Source organism: Delphinus delphis, chromosome 16, assembly GCF_949987515.2.
Source record: "Delphinus delphis chromosome 16, mDelDel1.2, whole genome shotgun sequence".
NCBI classification, from domain to species: domain Eukaryota; kingdom Metazoa; phylum Chordata; class Mammalia; order Artiodactyla; family Delphinidae; genus Delphinus; species Delphinus delphis.
Window position 1 is genome coordinate 10,030,598 of NC_082698.1, and position 17,184 is coordinate 10,047,781.

The 17,184-nt window shown below is 48.9% G+C and overlaps 1 protein-coding gene across 15 annotated transcripts in view; it reads left to right on the top strand.

Annotated features, from left to right (window-relative positions):
• The window catches only part of FGFR2 (fibroblast growth factor receptor 2), a 104,205-nt gene that overhangs the window by 53,123 nt on the left and 33,898 nt on the right, over positions 1 to 17,184 (top strand). For 8 of the 15 annotated variants that reach the window (XM_060033937.2, XM_060033932.2, XM_060033943.2 and 5 more), the window contains 2 exons: positions 13,817 to 14,007; positions 16,737 to 16,881. In XM_060033937.2, the coding sequence (XP_059889920.1) occupies positions 13,817 to 14,007; positions 16,737 to 16,881 (336 nt within the window). Of the gene's footprint in view, positions 1 to 13,816; positions 14,008 to 15,350; positions 15,499 to 16,736; positions 16,882 to 17,184 lie in introns of all 15 variants that reach the window. The other 7 variants (XM_060033935.2, XM_060033931.2, XM_060033942.2 and 4 more) reach the window with 2 other exon arrangements.

The following is a 17,184-nucleotide window of genomic DNA, read 5'->3' on the forward strand; positions in this document are numbered from 1 at the left end:
AATTGTGCTGCTGAATAATGGAATTGTGCTGTCTAATGTTAATCCCCTGGCAATCAGTCTTGTTGAAAAGAGCGTATGATTCAGTGGTGTAATGTGGAGGGAGCGTAGTGTATGGAGTAATGCAGAGAAAGGCCTGATTATGTCACAAAGTTGGGAGATCGCCCAGCTAAACGTGGGCCAATAATGACACAATGCTGGTTGGGAATATCCATTAAAGCTCAACCCCAATAATTTTCCAAGCCTTGAACCTTCTTAATAAATAGAAGCCAAAAGTCAGTGGAGTATAAGACATTTTCAGGAAAGATGGAGGTGTGAAATATTCTCATCTTTGCTCAAAACCCTAGTAATTGCTTTGAGAAGTGGTAATAAAATAAGAATTGAGTCAGCTGAAGCGTCTCAGGCAGACTTACAGGGCTGGCAGACAGTCATCCTGAACATCTCGGCAAGTGGAAACAAAAGGAGTTCAGGCTTGAACTGTGAATTTCTGGTGGCCTGTAGGTCCAAGTTTAATACACGGCTGCGTGGTAGCAGCCTCTCACCTCCATCTCGGTTTGACAGACTATCAGAGACTCTTTCCCAGAGAAAGTGAAGTCCTGACCTAGTTCCCGTTCTCCGAGGTTTTATTTTTGTTGCTATGATACATAGGCTTGTAGTTTGGATATGACGACGCATCAAACTGGGTGAGACCTTTTTATTGAAATTCTTCCCTGGAAAGGCATTCCCATAAGCACTTTAATGTAAAAGCTGTGTAATTTAAGTGACATTCTTGTGTTCTGGAATTAAATAGCGAGCCATTGTTGTGTGTGAGGGAAACGCTTTGGTTTATGGGAACCTTTTAGGAGCCTTGTTTGATCCTCATTAAAATTGACACCATTACTTTTCAGCCATTTACTTGCAAGGGAAAATTAGTGTGAAGCTCCACATCTCAGTAATTGTGGTGATAATAAAACGGGCCCTCCTTAAAATAGCGAGCTCTGGGAGGTGGCAAGTGCTCGCCCGTAGCTCATCAGTGAGTGAGGCTGGAGTGCAGAATTCTGCCTGGGCCCCGCCACCAAGAAGCAGCAGCCTGGCAGAAGGCCTTTAACTTTTTTTTTTTTTTTAACATCTTTATTGGGGTATAATTGCTTTACAGTGGTGTGTTAGTTTCTGCTTTATAACAAAGTGAATCAGTTATACATATACATATGTTCCCATATCTCCTCCCTCTTGCATCTCCCTCCCTCCCACCCTCCCTATCCCACCCCTCTAGGTGGTCACAAAGCACTGAGCTGATCTCCCTGTGCTGTGCGGCTGCTTCCCACTAGCTATCTATTTTACGTTTGGTAGTGTATATATGTCCATGCCACTCTCTCGCTTTGTCCCAGCTTACCCTTCCCCCTCCCCATATCCTCAAGTCCATTCTCTAGTAGGTCTGTGTCCTAATTCCTGTCTTACCCCGAGGTTCTTCATGCCTTTTTTTTTTCACTCTCCTCGTGTCTGAAAAGGAAGGTGCTGAGACTCACTAATGTTAGATAAAGGCAGCCCGGTGTTGTGAGCATAGCGGCTCTGTCGGCCCACACACTGGGGACCAAGAGAACTGGGACAAGTGACTAGCTCCTCTGAGCCTCTCTCAGCGATGATGCTTACCTCGTTTCTGTGATGGCTGTATCAGTTTCCTAGGGGCTGCTGTAACACATCATCACAGGCTGGATGGCTTAAAACAATAGGAAATGATTCTCTTGTCAGTTCTGGAAGCCAGAAGTCTGAAGTCAGGCTCTCTGTAGGGTTGGATCCTTTTGGAGATTCCGAGGGCGAATCCGTTCATGCCTCTGTCCCAGCTTCTGGTGGCTGTCAGCAGTTCTTGGCTTGTGGACATATCACTCCACCTCCAGCTCTGTCTTCCCGTGGCCTTCCTCTCCGTGTTGTCTCAAATCTCCCTCTGCCTTTCTCTCGTAAGGACACCTGTCGTTGGATTTGGAGCCCATCTTCAATCCAGGATGACCTCATCTTGAGATCCTTAAACTCCATCACAAAGACCTTATTTCCAAATAGGGTCACGTTCACAGGTGCCAGGGGGTTAGGACATGGACTTATCTTTTCTGGGGCCACAGTTCAACCCACTCTAGTGGTTGTGAGAAATCGGTTGGGTAAACAGGTGAAAACACCCAACGGGTACGTAGGTGGCTAGCAACAAATGCTACTTTCCTCCTTTCTAAACTTGGAAACTCCTTTGAGGGTTAGAAGACGTCTTAGATGGCCTTTATGGACTCAACCAGAAGTTTTATTGAACAACCTGGTTGCCGTGTTGGGACCGCCAGAACCGGCCAGTGGCTGACGGTCACTTGTCCTGCTGAGGTTTCCATCTTTGGTTAATGCTGTCATCAGGGCTTTCCCAGGACTGAGATAGTTGCTTGAACTCACAGAAGAGGGTTGTAGAGTTTGAGAGCTTCAGGTTCATCGAGTTGGTCTCGTCACCTCCACCTCCCACCCCGTTTTACAATTGGGGGCCTCCAGGTTCCGGGCGGGGAAGTGATTTTTGCCAAGGTCTCGGAGGAACTCCAGAGCTGGGTCCTCTCGAATCCTAGACTCGTGCTGCGCGCACCACACACTGCTGTCTCTGCTTCAGGATTGCTGTGGAGTCAGCAGCTGCCGCAGCCAGACTCAGAGGTGAACCCCATGTGCAGCTCTTTGTTTCCAAAAAACCCCAAAATGTGAGAGAGAGAGATGGAAGTATTCAGAAGACCAGTTGCTCCTTCTGACTCATAGAGACCCTTTCTTTGGCTTGGAATTGTGAACTCTGCCTCCTTTCGATGTCCAGTTCTGCATTCCCAGAGACCATCAGATACCTTGTGAGCTTTTCCCCTGGCCTCGGGTATTCTGGGGGGCAGCAGAGCAGCAGAGGTGGATACGGGGCCTCTGGATTTGCAGAGGCCAGCCTTGCCTCCTCCTCTACAGTCTACTTTCCAGACATTTGTCCTCCCGGGGCAAGAGCTATAAGCAGCACACAGTGTCTCGGAGGCTGGTTGGGAGCCGATCGGGGCCAGGAGTCCCTTCTGGCTGTGAGGCGATCACCCAGGCCCCTCCGCCAGCGCTGACTCGTTTGGCGGCAGACAGGGACAGTGCTGTCCACTGGCCCTTGACATCAATCTGCTGTAACCCGGCTTCAGACGTGATGGGACTCAGCCCGAAAGCAAGAAGGAGTCCGTGCCAGTGCTGACTGCTACCCCCCAGGTGTGTGTCGGGGAGGAGTGAAGGCTGTTATTGCGGGCGCTGACCCATAGGCCTGACTAAGGGGCTGACGTTGAGCGCTCGGCGGCCCGTCCAGTGGGAGAGGTGGTGTCAATCGTTTATTGCTTGGGGCAGTCCCGTCCTGGGAAGACAGAGGACCCAGTGTGATCCCTGAGCCCTAGGGAGGGGACTGAGGCAAGTCAGAGCCCCCGAAACCACACTTCTGCAGTACAGCGGACCTTTCTTTTTTGGTGGGAGGTGTCAGGTTGGAACAAAGTGGTGTTTCAGTAAATGAAGGAATGGTGGTCTAGTTCATTAATTAACTGGTTGGTTTATTAGGACCGTTCCCAGCCACTTGCTCCTTATGGAAGACCCTCCTCTGTCCTAGTTTCTGTCACATCATGGCTCCCGGACACTGCTTCTGTTTCTCTGAGTGAAGAGGGTGGCTGCAGTGCAGGTGGCATGAAACTACACAATACCGTGTATCTGGAGATTTGAACGCATTGGACACCTGACTCTCACCTTCCAACTTGGAGCTCTTGTGCATTTCCCTGGCACTCGCCAGGCCTCAGCTCCACAGAGCCCCTTGGGATTCTCAACTTGAAGCATCTTGACCTAGAAGCTTCCTGGCCAGACCTCATTTGATTTTCCATATTCATGATTTTGATGCCAATGAATTCTCTTCCATTTCTTGCTCTGAGTTCAAGACTTGGTGTTTATCCTGATACTGGTTCTGCGTGCCAGCTTGACGTTGTGAAATCTAGCTGGAGGAAGGCAGCAAGCCCCTCAGCTGAGAGCGGATGGATGGAGGTGCCATGCCAGGCACGGGCCACAGCGACGCCTTCCTAAGTGGGCTTGTTAAAGTGGGCGTGGAATGGTGGGGCTGTAGCGGCAGTTGTGTAGGAGGCCAAGTCCTGCTGCTTTTGTGGCTCCAGCAGCCAATACTGCCTCCCTTGTCCTAACCGTTGCTCCAGCATCAACCCTCGGGGGGACACCTGAGCACCTCTGCAGGTACTGGTGGGAATTACGTGGGTGAGTGGTTCAAATCCTGTTTCCATCCTTTGCTAGCTTTGTGGCCTGGGAAGTCATGGAACTTCTGAACCTCAGTTTTCTCATCTGTAAAATGGAGGATGGCATGCTTTGGTAGGAGGGCGGTGCTTTTAAATAATGGGACCCACTGGTGATGTCTAGTCCTGTCATTAGGGGGTCCCACACCTCCTTTCATAGCTCTCAGCTGAGACATGTACACTCAGCTCAGCCCTGGCTAAGGGAGTGGTTGGTCCTCTCCTTTCCTTCAGGACGCAGATTTCAAAACTTCCTTTGGTAGCTACTGTTTAACGAGCCTTTTGGTTGCCACAGAGTGGCTTTTCATACCTATTTCACAACAGGTATTCCAGGGGCAAAAGCTGGCCAGTGGGTGGCTACATCAGCGCCGAAGGTACCGAGCGGAAAGCGCTTTCCTGCAGGACTGATACCAGCTCAGAGTTACTCCTTCTGGGCATTGAGGGCAGGTGATGCCTGTGGGTGCCAGCTCCTGGGGCTGGAGCAGGCACACGCTGGCCTGGATGGGACCATGTGAGAACTGCCGTCTCAGCATATTTGCCATGTTCTCTGCAAGCCGTCAGTTGCCCTCTGCTCCATAGCTGAGGAAGGAAGCCTTATTGATTGTTTTGGATTCTGGCCGTGGGCCTGACTGCGGTGACTGGGGTGAGGGCTGATACTTGAGCTCTTGTCTGATCTTTGGCGTTGAGTCTATGGTGTGGGCAAAGAGGATGTAGAAGTGTTACAGACAAGTGCACGACTTACAGCATTTTGTAAGAGGGTCTCTTCGTCGTAGCTGGAAATAATTCAGGTGGGCGCAGAGGGCAGAGAGAAAGCTTGTTGCTACTAGTCTCTGGGCAAGTAAGCATGGCGTGAAGATGTAGATTCATCCATGGCAGTCAGAGCGCCCAGCGATTTGAGCTAGAACTTAGCAAGCTTTTGATCAGTATGTGCTGAATTGAAATAGTAGAAGAACAGCCTGAGTTACTTCTATTTGCGGGTATGTGGTTCTTAACATATGGCAAATCCTAATGCAAGGAATCTTCCGAGCTCTTCTCTAAACGTATATATACAGCTTCAATTACCGGTCACCTTTTTTCACGAAAGACCCCAGTTGAGACGTATTATGCCGACTCTCATTAAGATGAGTGTAGAAATGCCAACAAATTCTTCCCCTTTTAAATAATACTTCCACCAGAGTGCTTTTATGGGTTCTCCCTCCCTTAGAACACCCTGCTGTTGCATTCAGGTCTTGTGTTTGGTTTATTTTCACAGTCAGGAGAAGGTAGGGCAGAAACGACCTATCGTAACGGGGGTGTGTTCCCAAGTTCAAGAGCAGGTTTGAGTTGGAGAGGCAGCGTTTAGAGTTTCACCATAATGAGGTCAGAGTCGGGTTGGAAGTGGGGAAGAGATGGCTGAGGGGAGGATGTTAGTGTTTCTCTGGGAAAGTTTTTCTGTTTCTCCTTCTGAGAAGAGAGAGATGAGGAGATGAGGGCATCAGTGCCTTGGTTTAGAGGGGAAAGATAGAGCAGAGCATTCTACAGGGATTGTCTTTATTGATTGTACTGTAATGGTTAATCCTCTATCTATGGGGCATCTCGTGCTTGGCCTAGAGGCTGTTTGGGACAATTGGTTGAATGAAACACGTGCTTTGGCCTCTTGGGGTTCTCAGCTCACAGTGCAAAAGACCCCAAACTGCCGCAGTGAGAAGATGATAAGTAGGGATGGAGATTCCTGGATCTTGATAGAACTTCTCCTTTGACTTTCTTTCTCCTGGAGCCTCCCCCTTAGAGAATTCTCTCAAACAAGGCCTGTAGGAATTCTGTCCATCCCCAATACATGCGCACATCACAGGTCAGGTGGTGCCCCAGGCATATTCTTTATCATCTCAGCCTGAAAGTGCTCTTTTTTGAAGATACGCATTGCATATTATTTGGGAGGAATCTTTTGGAAGTTGTGCTTTTTTTGAAAAAGGAATTCCTCGTTTTATTTGGTTCCGTATACACTCTGGACTGAGACTGAGAAATGAAGGATTTAGTCCTTTAAATTTACATTTTGGCCAAAAGAAACAAAACCATCTTGTGTGTGAACCATCACTGAGTGATCGGTGGGCAGTGGGCAGGGTTGCAGGCTGGCCTGAGGCCTCCCATTTGCCTTGGATGGTGAGAAGAGACGTAGAATTCATATTGGAGCCTTTTGTGATCTGGGTGACTATTTTGAAACTTCTCTTTAGATGATGCTTATAGCAAGGAATTATCTAGAATCACTTTTATTTTCAGGGTCTGAGTTTGCCTCTAAGAAAACAAATGAGGTTTTATTGTTCCACTTCTCCTATGGTTCGTTACCAAAGGGAGGCATTTCTTGTTTGCTCAGATGGGCTGAAAGCTTTTGCTTCTGCTTGACACGCCCCAGGAGCAAAGTAAGGCATCTGAGAGATTAGCATGATAGATTTTTCTGGACTTCCTCTAGAAGTAAGGTTTTTTAATGGTGAAAGTTGATGAAACTGTCAACACTCTTACCGTGGACATCTCTCCATGTCTGTACATATCTCTTTGCTTCATTCTTCCTAGTGGCCTGTGTGCTGTCTGTTGTGAACAGAGTATAATTTATTTAATCATCCCCCTTTTGCTAGGTATTTAACTTGTGTTCATCTTCTAGTTTCCAGTTACCAGAGAGGCTCCGTTGACAAGCTCTGCATACACCTATTTGTTGGGCACCTGGGTGAATATTTTTCTAGGACCTATTTCTGGATCTTTTTTGATGTCGACATTTTCATCCTAAACAGCTTCATTCTGATCGCTGCTGTCTTTGGGACTCCTCCGTGGTTTGGTTTTTAGCTTCTTTGCAGATCATTTGAGAAAAGATATTCTAAATCAGAGTTCTGCCTGTGTAACAAGAGGGTATGTTTAATTCCTGGACTTTTCTTTTTTTCTCTCTTCTTTTTTTATTGTTTCTAGCATACTCTTCCCATGAAGGGAACCCAGGTCTGCACACAACAGCTGATAATCTTGCATTCCTGAAAGATGTTGCACCCGCTATGGCAAGTGGCGGGGTGCTGAGCTCCCCAGCGTGACTGCTCTCAGCTGCGTTTACCCCAGCTCCCCAGGAGGGAGCCTGGGGAGACTGATGTCTGAGTTTCGCATCAGCGTGAAAACCAAGCACAATACGGAGTGGTGGTGGGGGACCTTGTGCAGAGTCTTTGCGTCAGAAGAGAGAAAAGCCTTCATTTAGTCAATGGGACAAGATAAACATGCTAAACTAATTGAGAAGGCAGCTTTTCCGTGATCCTGGGACTATATCTTACTCTGTGATATTGTCACCTTTGCCATGTCTCTCTCTCTCTCTCTCTCTCTTTTGTTTTCAGTTGCGGTAAAATACACATAACATAAAATGTACCATTTTAACCACGTGTAAGTGCGCAGTTCAGGGGCATTAAGTACAATTGCTGTGTAACCATCGCCGCTCTCGCTCCCAGAACTTCTTCATCATCCCAAAGCTATGCGTCCTTTTAACAAAAAGAAGGGCATTTTTGAACCTAAAAGTGGCGTACCTTTGTGGCTGCCAAAGAGTCTTCAGTTCCAGTTTAACTTTTCGAAGGCACAGAGATCAGGGTATCGTAAACATTTGGGGTGTAAATAGCACACGGCCCTGCTCCTGTAATTTGCCCAAGAAGACCTAAATTGACACCCAGCTGGTAGAAGCCACTCAACTCCCAGCCAAATAATACCGTCTATGACATTAATTAAGGAAGGCACTGCGCCTCCGCCCGCTTTGGGCTTCCCAGGCCCTCCGGCCTCAGCCAGCACTTCACCCTGCGTCTCCACCTCGTCGAGCAAACACAAAGGAATTAGTGGTGTTTTGCTTCTAGCATTTCACATGGTGCAGCCTCCGTAAGTCACTGAGGAACCTCAGTGCCGGAGGGAGAACGCTTTGGCTTTTCCCAAACCAGCTTTTGCTCCCCAGACTTTGCTCTCTCTGCCGAGAAACATGTATGTTTTAGAGGAAGATGGATCCCCAGCCCAGTTCCTCAAGACCTTCCAGAGTCAGATGTCCAAGCAGGAGGAAAACGAGGCGACGTGCAGGTTGGAGAAAGAGCGGCAAACCAGTCACTTTCTACCAAAATGCATTTCCCGCCCTCCCTTTGTTTTTTTAAAGTAATTCCAGGTACCCAGCATCCCTAGCCTGTTGTAGAAGGTGACAAGCAAAATACTGGTTACGCATACCTTGATTCTTTCTGAGAAAGAAAGAAATGTGGTACTCCTCCTGTGGCGCACCTTCTCATCCTATATCCTAACTGTCCCTTTTCCTCCAGATCACTTTTGGTTCTGACCTTCTTTTGTGCCAGTCTCTAGAGGCTGGAGGAAGCTTAGGGAAAACAAAACTCAGAACCCAGCTAGATGTAGCCTGTCTGGTTTGAGGGCATTTGGCACAGTCTTGACAAGACAATGAACTCATTCTACTAATTGTAATTAGCATGAGGGCTTTAGCAGGTTTTTGGGCTCCTCAAACTTCAGAGGCCTTTGATCGGCTCCCCTAATAACCATGCCTCATGCTAACTGGTTTAGTGCGGTTTTTTAATGCAACAAAAGCCACCACCGCCTCCTCTTGAGAAAAAAGGGAGGCTGGGCTTTAGAAACAAGAATTCTCAGTTGTTTTCACTTGTTCTCTAAATCGCAGAATGTTCTTTCCTTATTCAGCCCCTTGGAGTTGCTAAGAAACTGCCGTTTTAGAGGAAAGGTAATTAAATTTTGATTTTAATTTAAAGACAGGGAAGGCAGGGTTCTTCACGTTCCTTAAATGACAGGGCGCCCCGAGAGGAGACTTTCTGTTTCCAGATCAGTCCTGGGCAAGCGGTGTGATTGGAGTCTTTTGGTGTTTTGCTGCCAGAGAGCGGGGTTTTGAAATGGTTCTTTGCTGCAAGCGCTGCTGAACTTTGGGGAGGGATGCTTACAAGACCAGTGTGTGCTGGGAAACCAGTGACTCCGGGCTTGATTAATTTATAGGGTGTGATTTAAGAAGCTGGTTCTCCTTCTGATCCCCGGGATGCGTATTTACTGAGTCCGTACAGGAGGCCCCTCTGCCCGGTGGACATTTTTTATGGCCTTTGCTATGTCAGAGCAAAAGTTGTAGATCTCTTATGAGCAAAGGTATTATTATGTCCAGGAGAGGATGGGCATGTTATAAAGTTTCAAATGGTCAATTAACAAAGATTTATTCTTTGTCACTCAGGTATTTTCTCTCTCTTTCTCAATAATTAGCCCTTGGAATGAAGCAGGCTGTGTTCTTCCTGCTTTCCTGGTCGTAGCTCCAGAGCAGGGTTTTGAGACAGGCCGTCCGACGTTTAGACTCTTAGCAGCTGGGCCTTCGGGTTCGGTAAAGTGGACTCACTTGGAGCACTTGACAAAAGGGAGTGGGGAGAATGCGGGGGAGACAATGTGTTTTTAAAGCACTCCGGACTGTGTTTACTACACATATATTTGGTAGAACCTCATTCCAGCAGGGCAGCCAACTGTCCCTTGGCTGCAGCCCCGCCCTTTGGACTGCCTTCCATTCTGTCTTAATTTGGAGCTCACGCAGGGACCTCAGAATCTCTATTGTTAAGAGTTCTCATCCTCTTTTGGGCCCATGAACTGGCCCCTGCAGCCTGCTGAACCCAGAATATGTATTTTTAAACATTTCAGTAAAAACACAGGTGAGGTGCTCATCAGCTTTTCTGTATATGTATTTCACTCCGCCGGTAAAGAGAAAAATCTATTTGCTATAATATCTGAGAGTTGAACATGCTGTAAGAGACCCTTGCCTAAAACGAAATCCTTCCTGGCGGAGAAGATGTGACTTTCGTTATCGCAGAAGGACAAGAGATGGGCCAGCTCTGGGTTTTATTCTCTCATCCAGAGATGATCCACTGAGTAATTCTTCTTTTTCTATCAGCTTGCTGCCCAAAAGAGTTGCAGACCCAAGGGCTTTGGTGTGGCCCAGGGCCGAGGAGCACACATTCGCTGTTGGAGGGTCTTCGTGCCCACCGTCACTGCCCTGTCCCCGGGGTGCTTCCCAAGTGCCCGCTGGGCCGGGCCTCGGAGGGGCTGCCCGCTTCCTGGGGGCTGCCACCCAGCCTGTTCTCCTAGCTGCCATCTGCACCCTGCTTTCACCCCAGCTTTTCAGAAGTTAGAACGGGAGTCCAATCGCTGTCATCCCCTCGCTAACGATTCCTGTTCTTAAGGGTCTGATGGACACAAGGAAGAGTGATCACTGAAGGATCTGAGAAAGGGGAGCGCTGTGCTCGGCAGATGCGGGCACCCAGGGACCTTTTCCAAGATGTTTCAGGCCTCATTCTCCGACTTGTTTAAGGGCAGAGAATAAGGTTGCAAAGGAAATCAAAGCCTGATGTGGAGAAACGAAACATGAGGCCTACTGACTTTTTAAAAACATTTTAAATAACATTCTCTAAGGTTTCATTTTATACTGAAGGCAGCTGTAATAAGTTTTGGAAGGCGGTGTAAGGTTTCGGTTACAGAGCGATCCAGCTTGCAGTTTTTGTACCCAAAGTGAGAAAGGGCTGAGGGGGAGTTGGGGTGGCTAAGAGGTTATTTTGAATAAGGTGAGAAAACTTGAAAGGATGAATTCAAGACTGTAAGCGGTAACATTTGGTACGCTGTAATTTGCAAATGCAATAACATGAAACCATTGCAAAGGTGGTGGTTTTTTTTTTTTTTTTTTGGTGAACATAGTCCGGATAGCAATGGAATAACTTAATAACCAGAGCGCAGCAGCACGCTGACCACAAGTAAAACAAGACTGCAGCTCCGTCGTGGGCGCTGCCAGTGTTGCCCCAGTGACGACGTTCTCCGCTGAAGGCTGGCGCAGGCTGGAGCTGTCGTGCCATATGAAAGACCTCATTGTTCATGGGCATCGTTATTTGGTATTACATGCACAGTGTTTGCTTGTGAAACGATTTATGAGAAACAAGCATGTTTAAGAAAGAGGACTTGGTTTGAAATTCAGTTGATCTGGCTTATGACATTTAAGATTTTATAGTACCTTTGTTTCTGAGAATAAATATTTAGGTTCACTGTAAATGTTTATCTCTGAACATGCAAACACATGCACGCAAAACTGGAAAACTGAGCCAGAGAATGAACCGATACCTGACATTCACTTCTCTGTGGAAAGGCGTAAACTACCTCAATATTTGATAGGTGCAAAGGTGCCTATTTTGTGAACTTGGCTGGCCGCGTCCAGCCCGGAGGGCAGTGCACCTTGGGCTTAAATCTCTTGGGAGGAGGCCTGGTGGGGAGAGTGTGTGTGGACTTAATTCTGTTCTTCTCACGTGGATGGGGCGAGCCGGGGTTGAACCAGAGCTCTGTCCCTGCCAGCTGCTGGCAGGTCCCTGTAGCATCCAGCTGGCCGCCCGGCTGGACCAGGAGACTCGCAGTGGCCCATCGCTAGGATGGTGTCTCAGGCAAGCAGTGAGTGTTTCTAGTGATGCTTGAAAGGATCCCGGCTTTGACATTTTCTGCCCACAAAAACTAGGAGACTCGACTTCTGGGCTCTTTGCTTAGCCTGTGCGGGTGATACTGTGAAAAATGAATGACTTCTTTGGGGATCTGAAATCTTTATCTTTTTAATGTAAAAATATAGGTGTCTGTGAAGTGATGGGAGATTCTGGAATGAAATGTGCTCAGAGTAATTGCCAGCACTTTTTCTTTTTTCGATTTCCCTCCCTCCCCCTCCCCCTCCCCCTCCCTCCCCCCTCCCCCTCCCTCCCCCTCCCCTCCCCTCCCTCCCCCTCCCCTCCCTCCCCTCCCCCTCCCTCCCCTCCCCTCCCTCCCCTCCCCTCCCTCCCCTCCCCCTCCCCCTCCCCCTCCCCTCCCCCTCCCTCCCCCTCCCCCTCCCTCCCCTCCCCCTCCCTCCCCCTCCCTCCCCCTCCCCTCCCCTCCCTCCCCTCCCTCCCCCTCCCCTCCCCTCCCTCCCCCTCCCCTCCCTCCCCTCCCCCTCCCTCCCCTCCCCTCCCTCCCCTCCCCCTCCCCCTCCCCCTCCCCTCCCCCTCCCTCCCCCTCCCCCTCCCTCCCCTCCCCCTCCCTCCCCCCTCCCTCCCCTCCCCCTCCCTCCCCCTCCCCTCCCCCTCCCTCCCTCCCTCCCTCCCTCCCTCCCTTCCTTCCTTTTTTTTTTTTTTTTAAAGTTTTTACAACCAGCAACAGGCTTATTGCAGTAAAATCAATTTGCGCATGGTCTGGCTCTTGTCCAACACATTCCACTAAATGACATTTTAATCTGAAAGCCCAGATATAGAAAGGCTTAGGTAGCCATCGTGCCGATTGGCTGTTTCCCGCCCAGTGCGCGGGAATACTTAGGCGTAGCATAGAGACATCCTTGCTGTGTTGGGCCTCTTGGCCTGTCCTCATTTTCCTTGGTGGTGTTTTAGGCTGGAGGGTGAAGGTAATGGTACCCACAGTGCGGAGAGGGAAGTGGGCGGTGGCCTGTGCGTACAGGTAGGTGGGGATGGGGTGATATTTGTGAATGGACGGATGATTGGGTGTGTGGCTCTTGACCGAGCTGCTGTGCAGGAAGGTTCCAGTCCAGTTGTGATTCTGGTGCCTCTGTGGACAGGATCACACACAGGCTGGTCTGTTAGTTGATTCTTGCGGAGCCTGGTGTGTGTTTGCTCCTGTACCTTGGTGTGGGTGCCTCTCCAGGGTTTCTGCAGAGACCGCCTCTGAACCGGAGAGTTTCCCTAGAGACTGAGGCAGATGAGGGAGGGTGGGAAGTCATTGCTGGCTTCTTCTCTATGGGGCCTCCTTTAAGACAGCCTGAGACATGGCCAGGGTTTGGGAACCGGTGTCGCTTTTTGTTCTTTCAGTGCCACGTCTGAATAAGCTGAGGAATGTCTGTCTGTGCATCTAGCATGGGACGCACAGTGACACTTAACTACTTATGGAGGAGGTGAATGGGGGCATGGGACAAAGAATGACCGAATGGAGTGAATGCCACAGCAAAGAAACGAAACCATTTGTTCATAGCTTTGGGCCTTAGCTTTTAGTTTATTTTCTTTTTGAAACAATGGATGGGAGTCTTCTCAGAGCATCTTAGAAATGCACGGGGAGACACTGCCTATAGGCACCATTTTGGAATTCAGGGCGACCTTAAAGTTAGTCTTGTCGCTTCCCTGGGATTTGGTAAGCTGACGACCAAGGTGAGCTTCTGATGGTGTCCCCAGTGGGATGAGAGAAGAGGCGCTCTTTCCCCGCCATTTGTCTTTTAGATTGTCAGAATAAAATCTCATCCCTTGTTCGTCAGGTGGCCACGGACGTCCAGCGACTCATGATGTAGTAAGTTCTTCTCTCGGTTTTCTAAATAAGTACTCCTTTCACAAGGGTCGCGCTCCAGCCGTCTCCTTTGAAGTCGTTTTTGTTCTGTGTCGGGCTGTGGTGTTATTTCAAAGGAGTCAGCCAGCAGGCTCGAGGCCTTTTTGGCTTGAGTTCACGGTCGGCCTTCTGGACAACACAACTTATTTGTTCGTCTCTCCCCCCCGTCCTGGCCCTGCTCCCCCTTCCACCCCTCTCTCCCCCAGAGCGATCGCCACACCGGCCCATCCTCCAGGCCGGACTACCAGCAAACGCCTCCGCCGTGGTCGGAGGCGACGTGGAGTTTGTCTGCAAAGTGTACAGCGACGCCCAGCCCCACATCCAGTGGATCAAACACGTGGAGAAGAATGGCAGTAAATACGGGCCCGACGGGCTGCCCTACCTCAAGGTTCTGAAGGTGAGCACGTTCTGAATCCAAAGACGCCCACGGCCGGGGTCTCCCTGATGGGTTTGGCCACAGGTTCTTTGGCTTCCCGTTGGATTTGAGAGAAGACGACTCTCTTACGTGTTCAGCACAGGGTGTGTTTAAGAATTAGCAGATCCTTAGGCTTGCTGATAACGCCTCAGAAGGGAGCCAGGGGGTAGCGGGAGGACTGCCAAAGCTGGAGTCAGAATAGTTGAGCTCTTTATCGGCCCTGAGGTCTTAGATGGGACATTTAGGCTTAGCTGCACATCTATAGAAGTGGTAATATCTCCCCTACAGGGCGTTACGCGGAGTTAATGGGATGAAGTAGCTGGAAAGAGCTTTGTAAACTCAAGGCGTTATACCAACGTTTATTGTTACACTGATGTTGTCTTCTCTTAATATCCCTTAATACTACGTTAGGATCACATTTTAGTAGCCACCTTTTAGAAACAATTTAGATTTTCCTTTTAAGAGAGACCCCTTAACCTTTGAAATTCATTCACACGTGGTTTAGTGATAAGCTTGAGAAGGTATTCCTGCACTCATGTAATGCTGAACAAGGAAACTTTCTTTCCCCTTGTAGTCCTTATTTGGTTCCTTGCAAGACCTTGTTTTAATAGCACCAGCCTCTTTATTTCGTAGATCTGTCTTGCTCTTCAGGATGGTGATAGCAAGCAGCAGTTAAGTCTGTACAGATGCTCTGAGTGCACTGCCTGCCACGTCTCCCACGTTGAGCTGCTCATAGAGAATGTCCTTTAAAAGAACAGTCTCCCAGGGCTTCCCTGGTGGCGCAGTGGTTGAGAGTCCACCTGCCGATGCAGGGGACACGGGTTCGTGCCCCGGTCCGGGAAGATCCCACATGCCGCGGAGCAGCTGGGCCCGTGAGCCATGGCCTCTGAGCCTGCGCATCCGGAGCCTGTGCTCCGCAACAGGAGAGGCCACGGCAGTGAGAGCCCCGCGTACCCCCCCCCCCAAAAAAAAGAACAGTCTTCTAGTAGGACCATAGGAAGCTCAACTCAGAACATTAAACCAGTGAAGTGTTCTCTCCAGCTGAGAACACCAAGAATCCAAAAAGCTGGAAAGAGATGACCAGCCTGGGGAGCTGTGGACCCGTTCTGCAAGGGGATTGATCACACCCTTCCTCCCCTCTCCACTGGGTCACTTCTGCTGTCCACTAGTTGACTTGTTTTCTTCCTTCTAAACCCACAGCCCCTTGATGTTGCTGTTTAGATGAGATGGAGGTTGTTTTTCTGTGGTGTGTTGGTGGTGGGCCCCTAGGTAGTGTGAAGTCCTTCCTGGTTGGCCATTATATTGTTCTCCTATGTCTGTTCCAGCACTCGGGGATAAATAGTTCCAATGCAGAAGTGCTGGCTCTGTTCAATGTGACTGAGGCGGATGCTGGGGAGTATATTTGTAAGGTCTCCAATTATATAGGGCAGGCCAACCAGTCTGCCTGGCTCACTGTCCTGCCAAAACAGCAAGGTAACAACGTTTTTTTTTTGTTTTTGTTTTTGTTTTTGTTTTAAAGAAGGCTGGATATAGAAGCTGAAAAGACTTGGTGCTTTGGGAGACTGCAGGCAGCTTATAGGATAACTCTGTGGTCTTGGTATATTCATCATAATCTTTCTTTGGTGATGCAGCTGGTATGATACCAGCAGCCATGGAAAAATGCCCACAATATTCAAAGTGCTTGCTCTAACTTCTTCTAAAGATTACCTTCCACCCCCACCCAGTTTTTAAGTTGTCCCTTCTGGTTTATCTCGTTCAGGCTGCACGTCTCCCATCATTACTGCACACCAGCACCATTGTAAGCGCACACCGGCATGCCTACTGAATCTGTGGCATTTGCATAGTAGCAGAATTCATACCTCCTCTGCCCCGCAGTTGGAAAGAAATACTGGCATGATATAACCGGTTCAACAGAGCATCATTTTCTTGATTGTGTAACTGATGCTTAAGGAATGCTGTCCTTGACTTTGTTTTCCCAGTTCAAGGATATTCCATCTGAATGAGCAGATGCGCTGCTGGCCGCTGTTGAAGACAGCAGGTTGCCTTTCTCGATTTGTCATGACTCACGTTCAAATGTTTGTATTAAGAAAAGAAAAAACAGAGTCCGGTTTCTTCGCTACCAAGATCGTGCCTTCTTCCATTTTCTTTCAATGCAATGTATGTCAGGATGGTTACGCAGGAGTAAACGTAAGCAGAGCCTGCTGACCAGCACAAACTCCCTTCACCCTGGTGGTTCCCACAGGCCTGAAAGGAGGTGCCAGGTGTCCACTTGGGCTTATCTGTGGTGTGCGGTCTTACGACACGACAGTTGAGGCAGAACCATCCTTTTTTCGAGGTGGGAGTCTGCAGCCAACAGGACCAGAACCCAACTTGGACTTTTGGGGGCCATACTTTTGGACAATCACCCCTATATCCAAAGCAAAGCAAAGGCCAAGAGAATGGATCTCTGTGGGCTGATTTTTCCATGCCTCTGATTGCATGCATGTATGTCTAGGTGGTGAAGCCAGTGTGGTGACGGGCCTGTGGAGGTGAGCTGCTCCGTGTCGCTCAGTCTCTCTTGGTTGTGGGCTTTGTGGATGGGCTGCAAATCGGAATCTTCCGGTGGCCGGTACCCTCCGGAGCCCCCGGCGCGACGCCTCATGGTTCCATGGCCCCCTCCACAATCATTCCTGTGTCGTCTAGCCTTTTCTCTTGCTTTCCTTGTTTTCTAGGCCGCCGGTGTTAATACCACGGACAAAGAAATTGAGGTTCTCTATATTCGGAATGTAACTTTTGAGGATGCTGGGGAATATACGTGCTTGGCGGGTAATTCTATTGGGATATCCTTTCACTCTGCATGGTTGACAGTTCTGCCAGGTATATACTGCTCTTTCTCTCCATGGTTTTTCCCTCTTCTGGGTTGATTGCTATAAAATTAACACAGCTTCTGTTCTCAGAAATGGCCCCTTTTCCCCTTTGCATAAAGAGTTTTTTAAATGTTTAAAAATTATCCCCCAGGGATAAGAAAGTTGCCTTGGAAATTCACTCACAATGAGATCCCACCCTCACATTTATGAGCAAGTGAAATTTCACCCTTCAAACCCGAAGGGATCTTATATTTTTAGTGAGTCAGTGGGTCAGTGTATAGATTTACCCATCCCCCTTTCTTTTAAGGAAGAA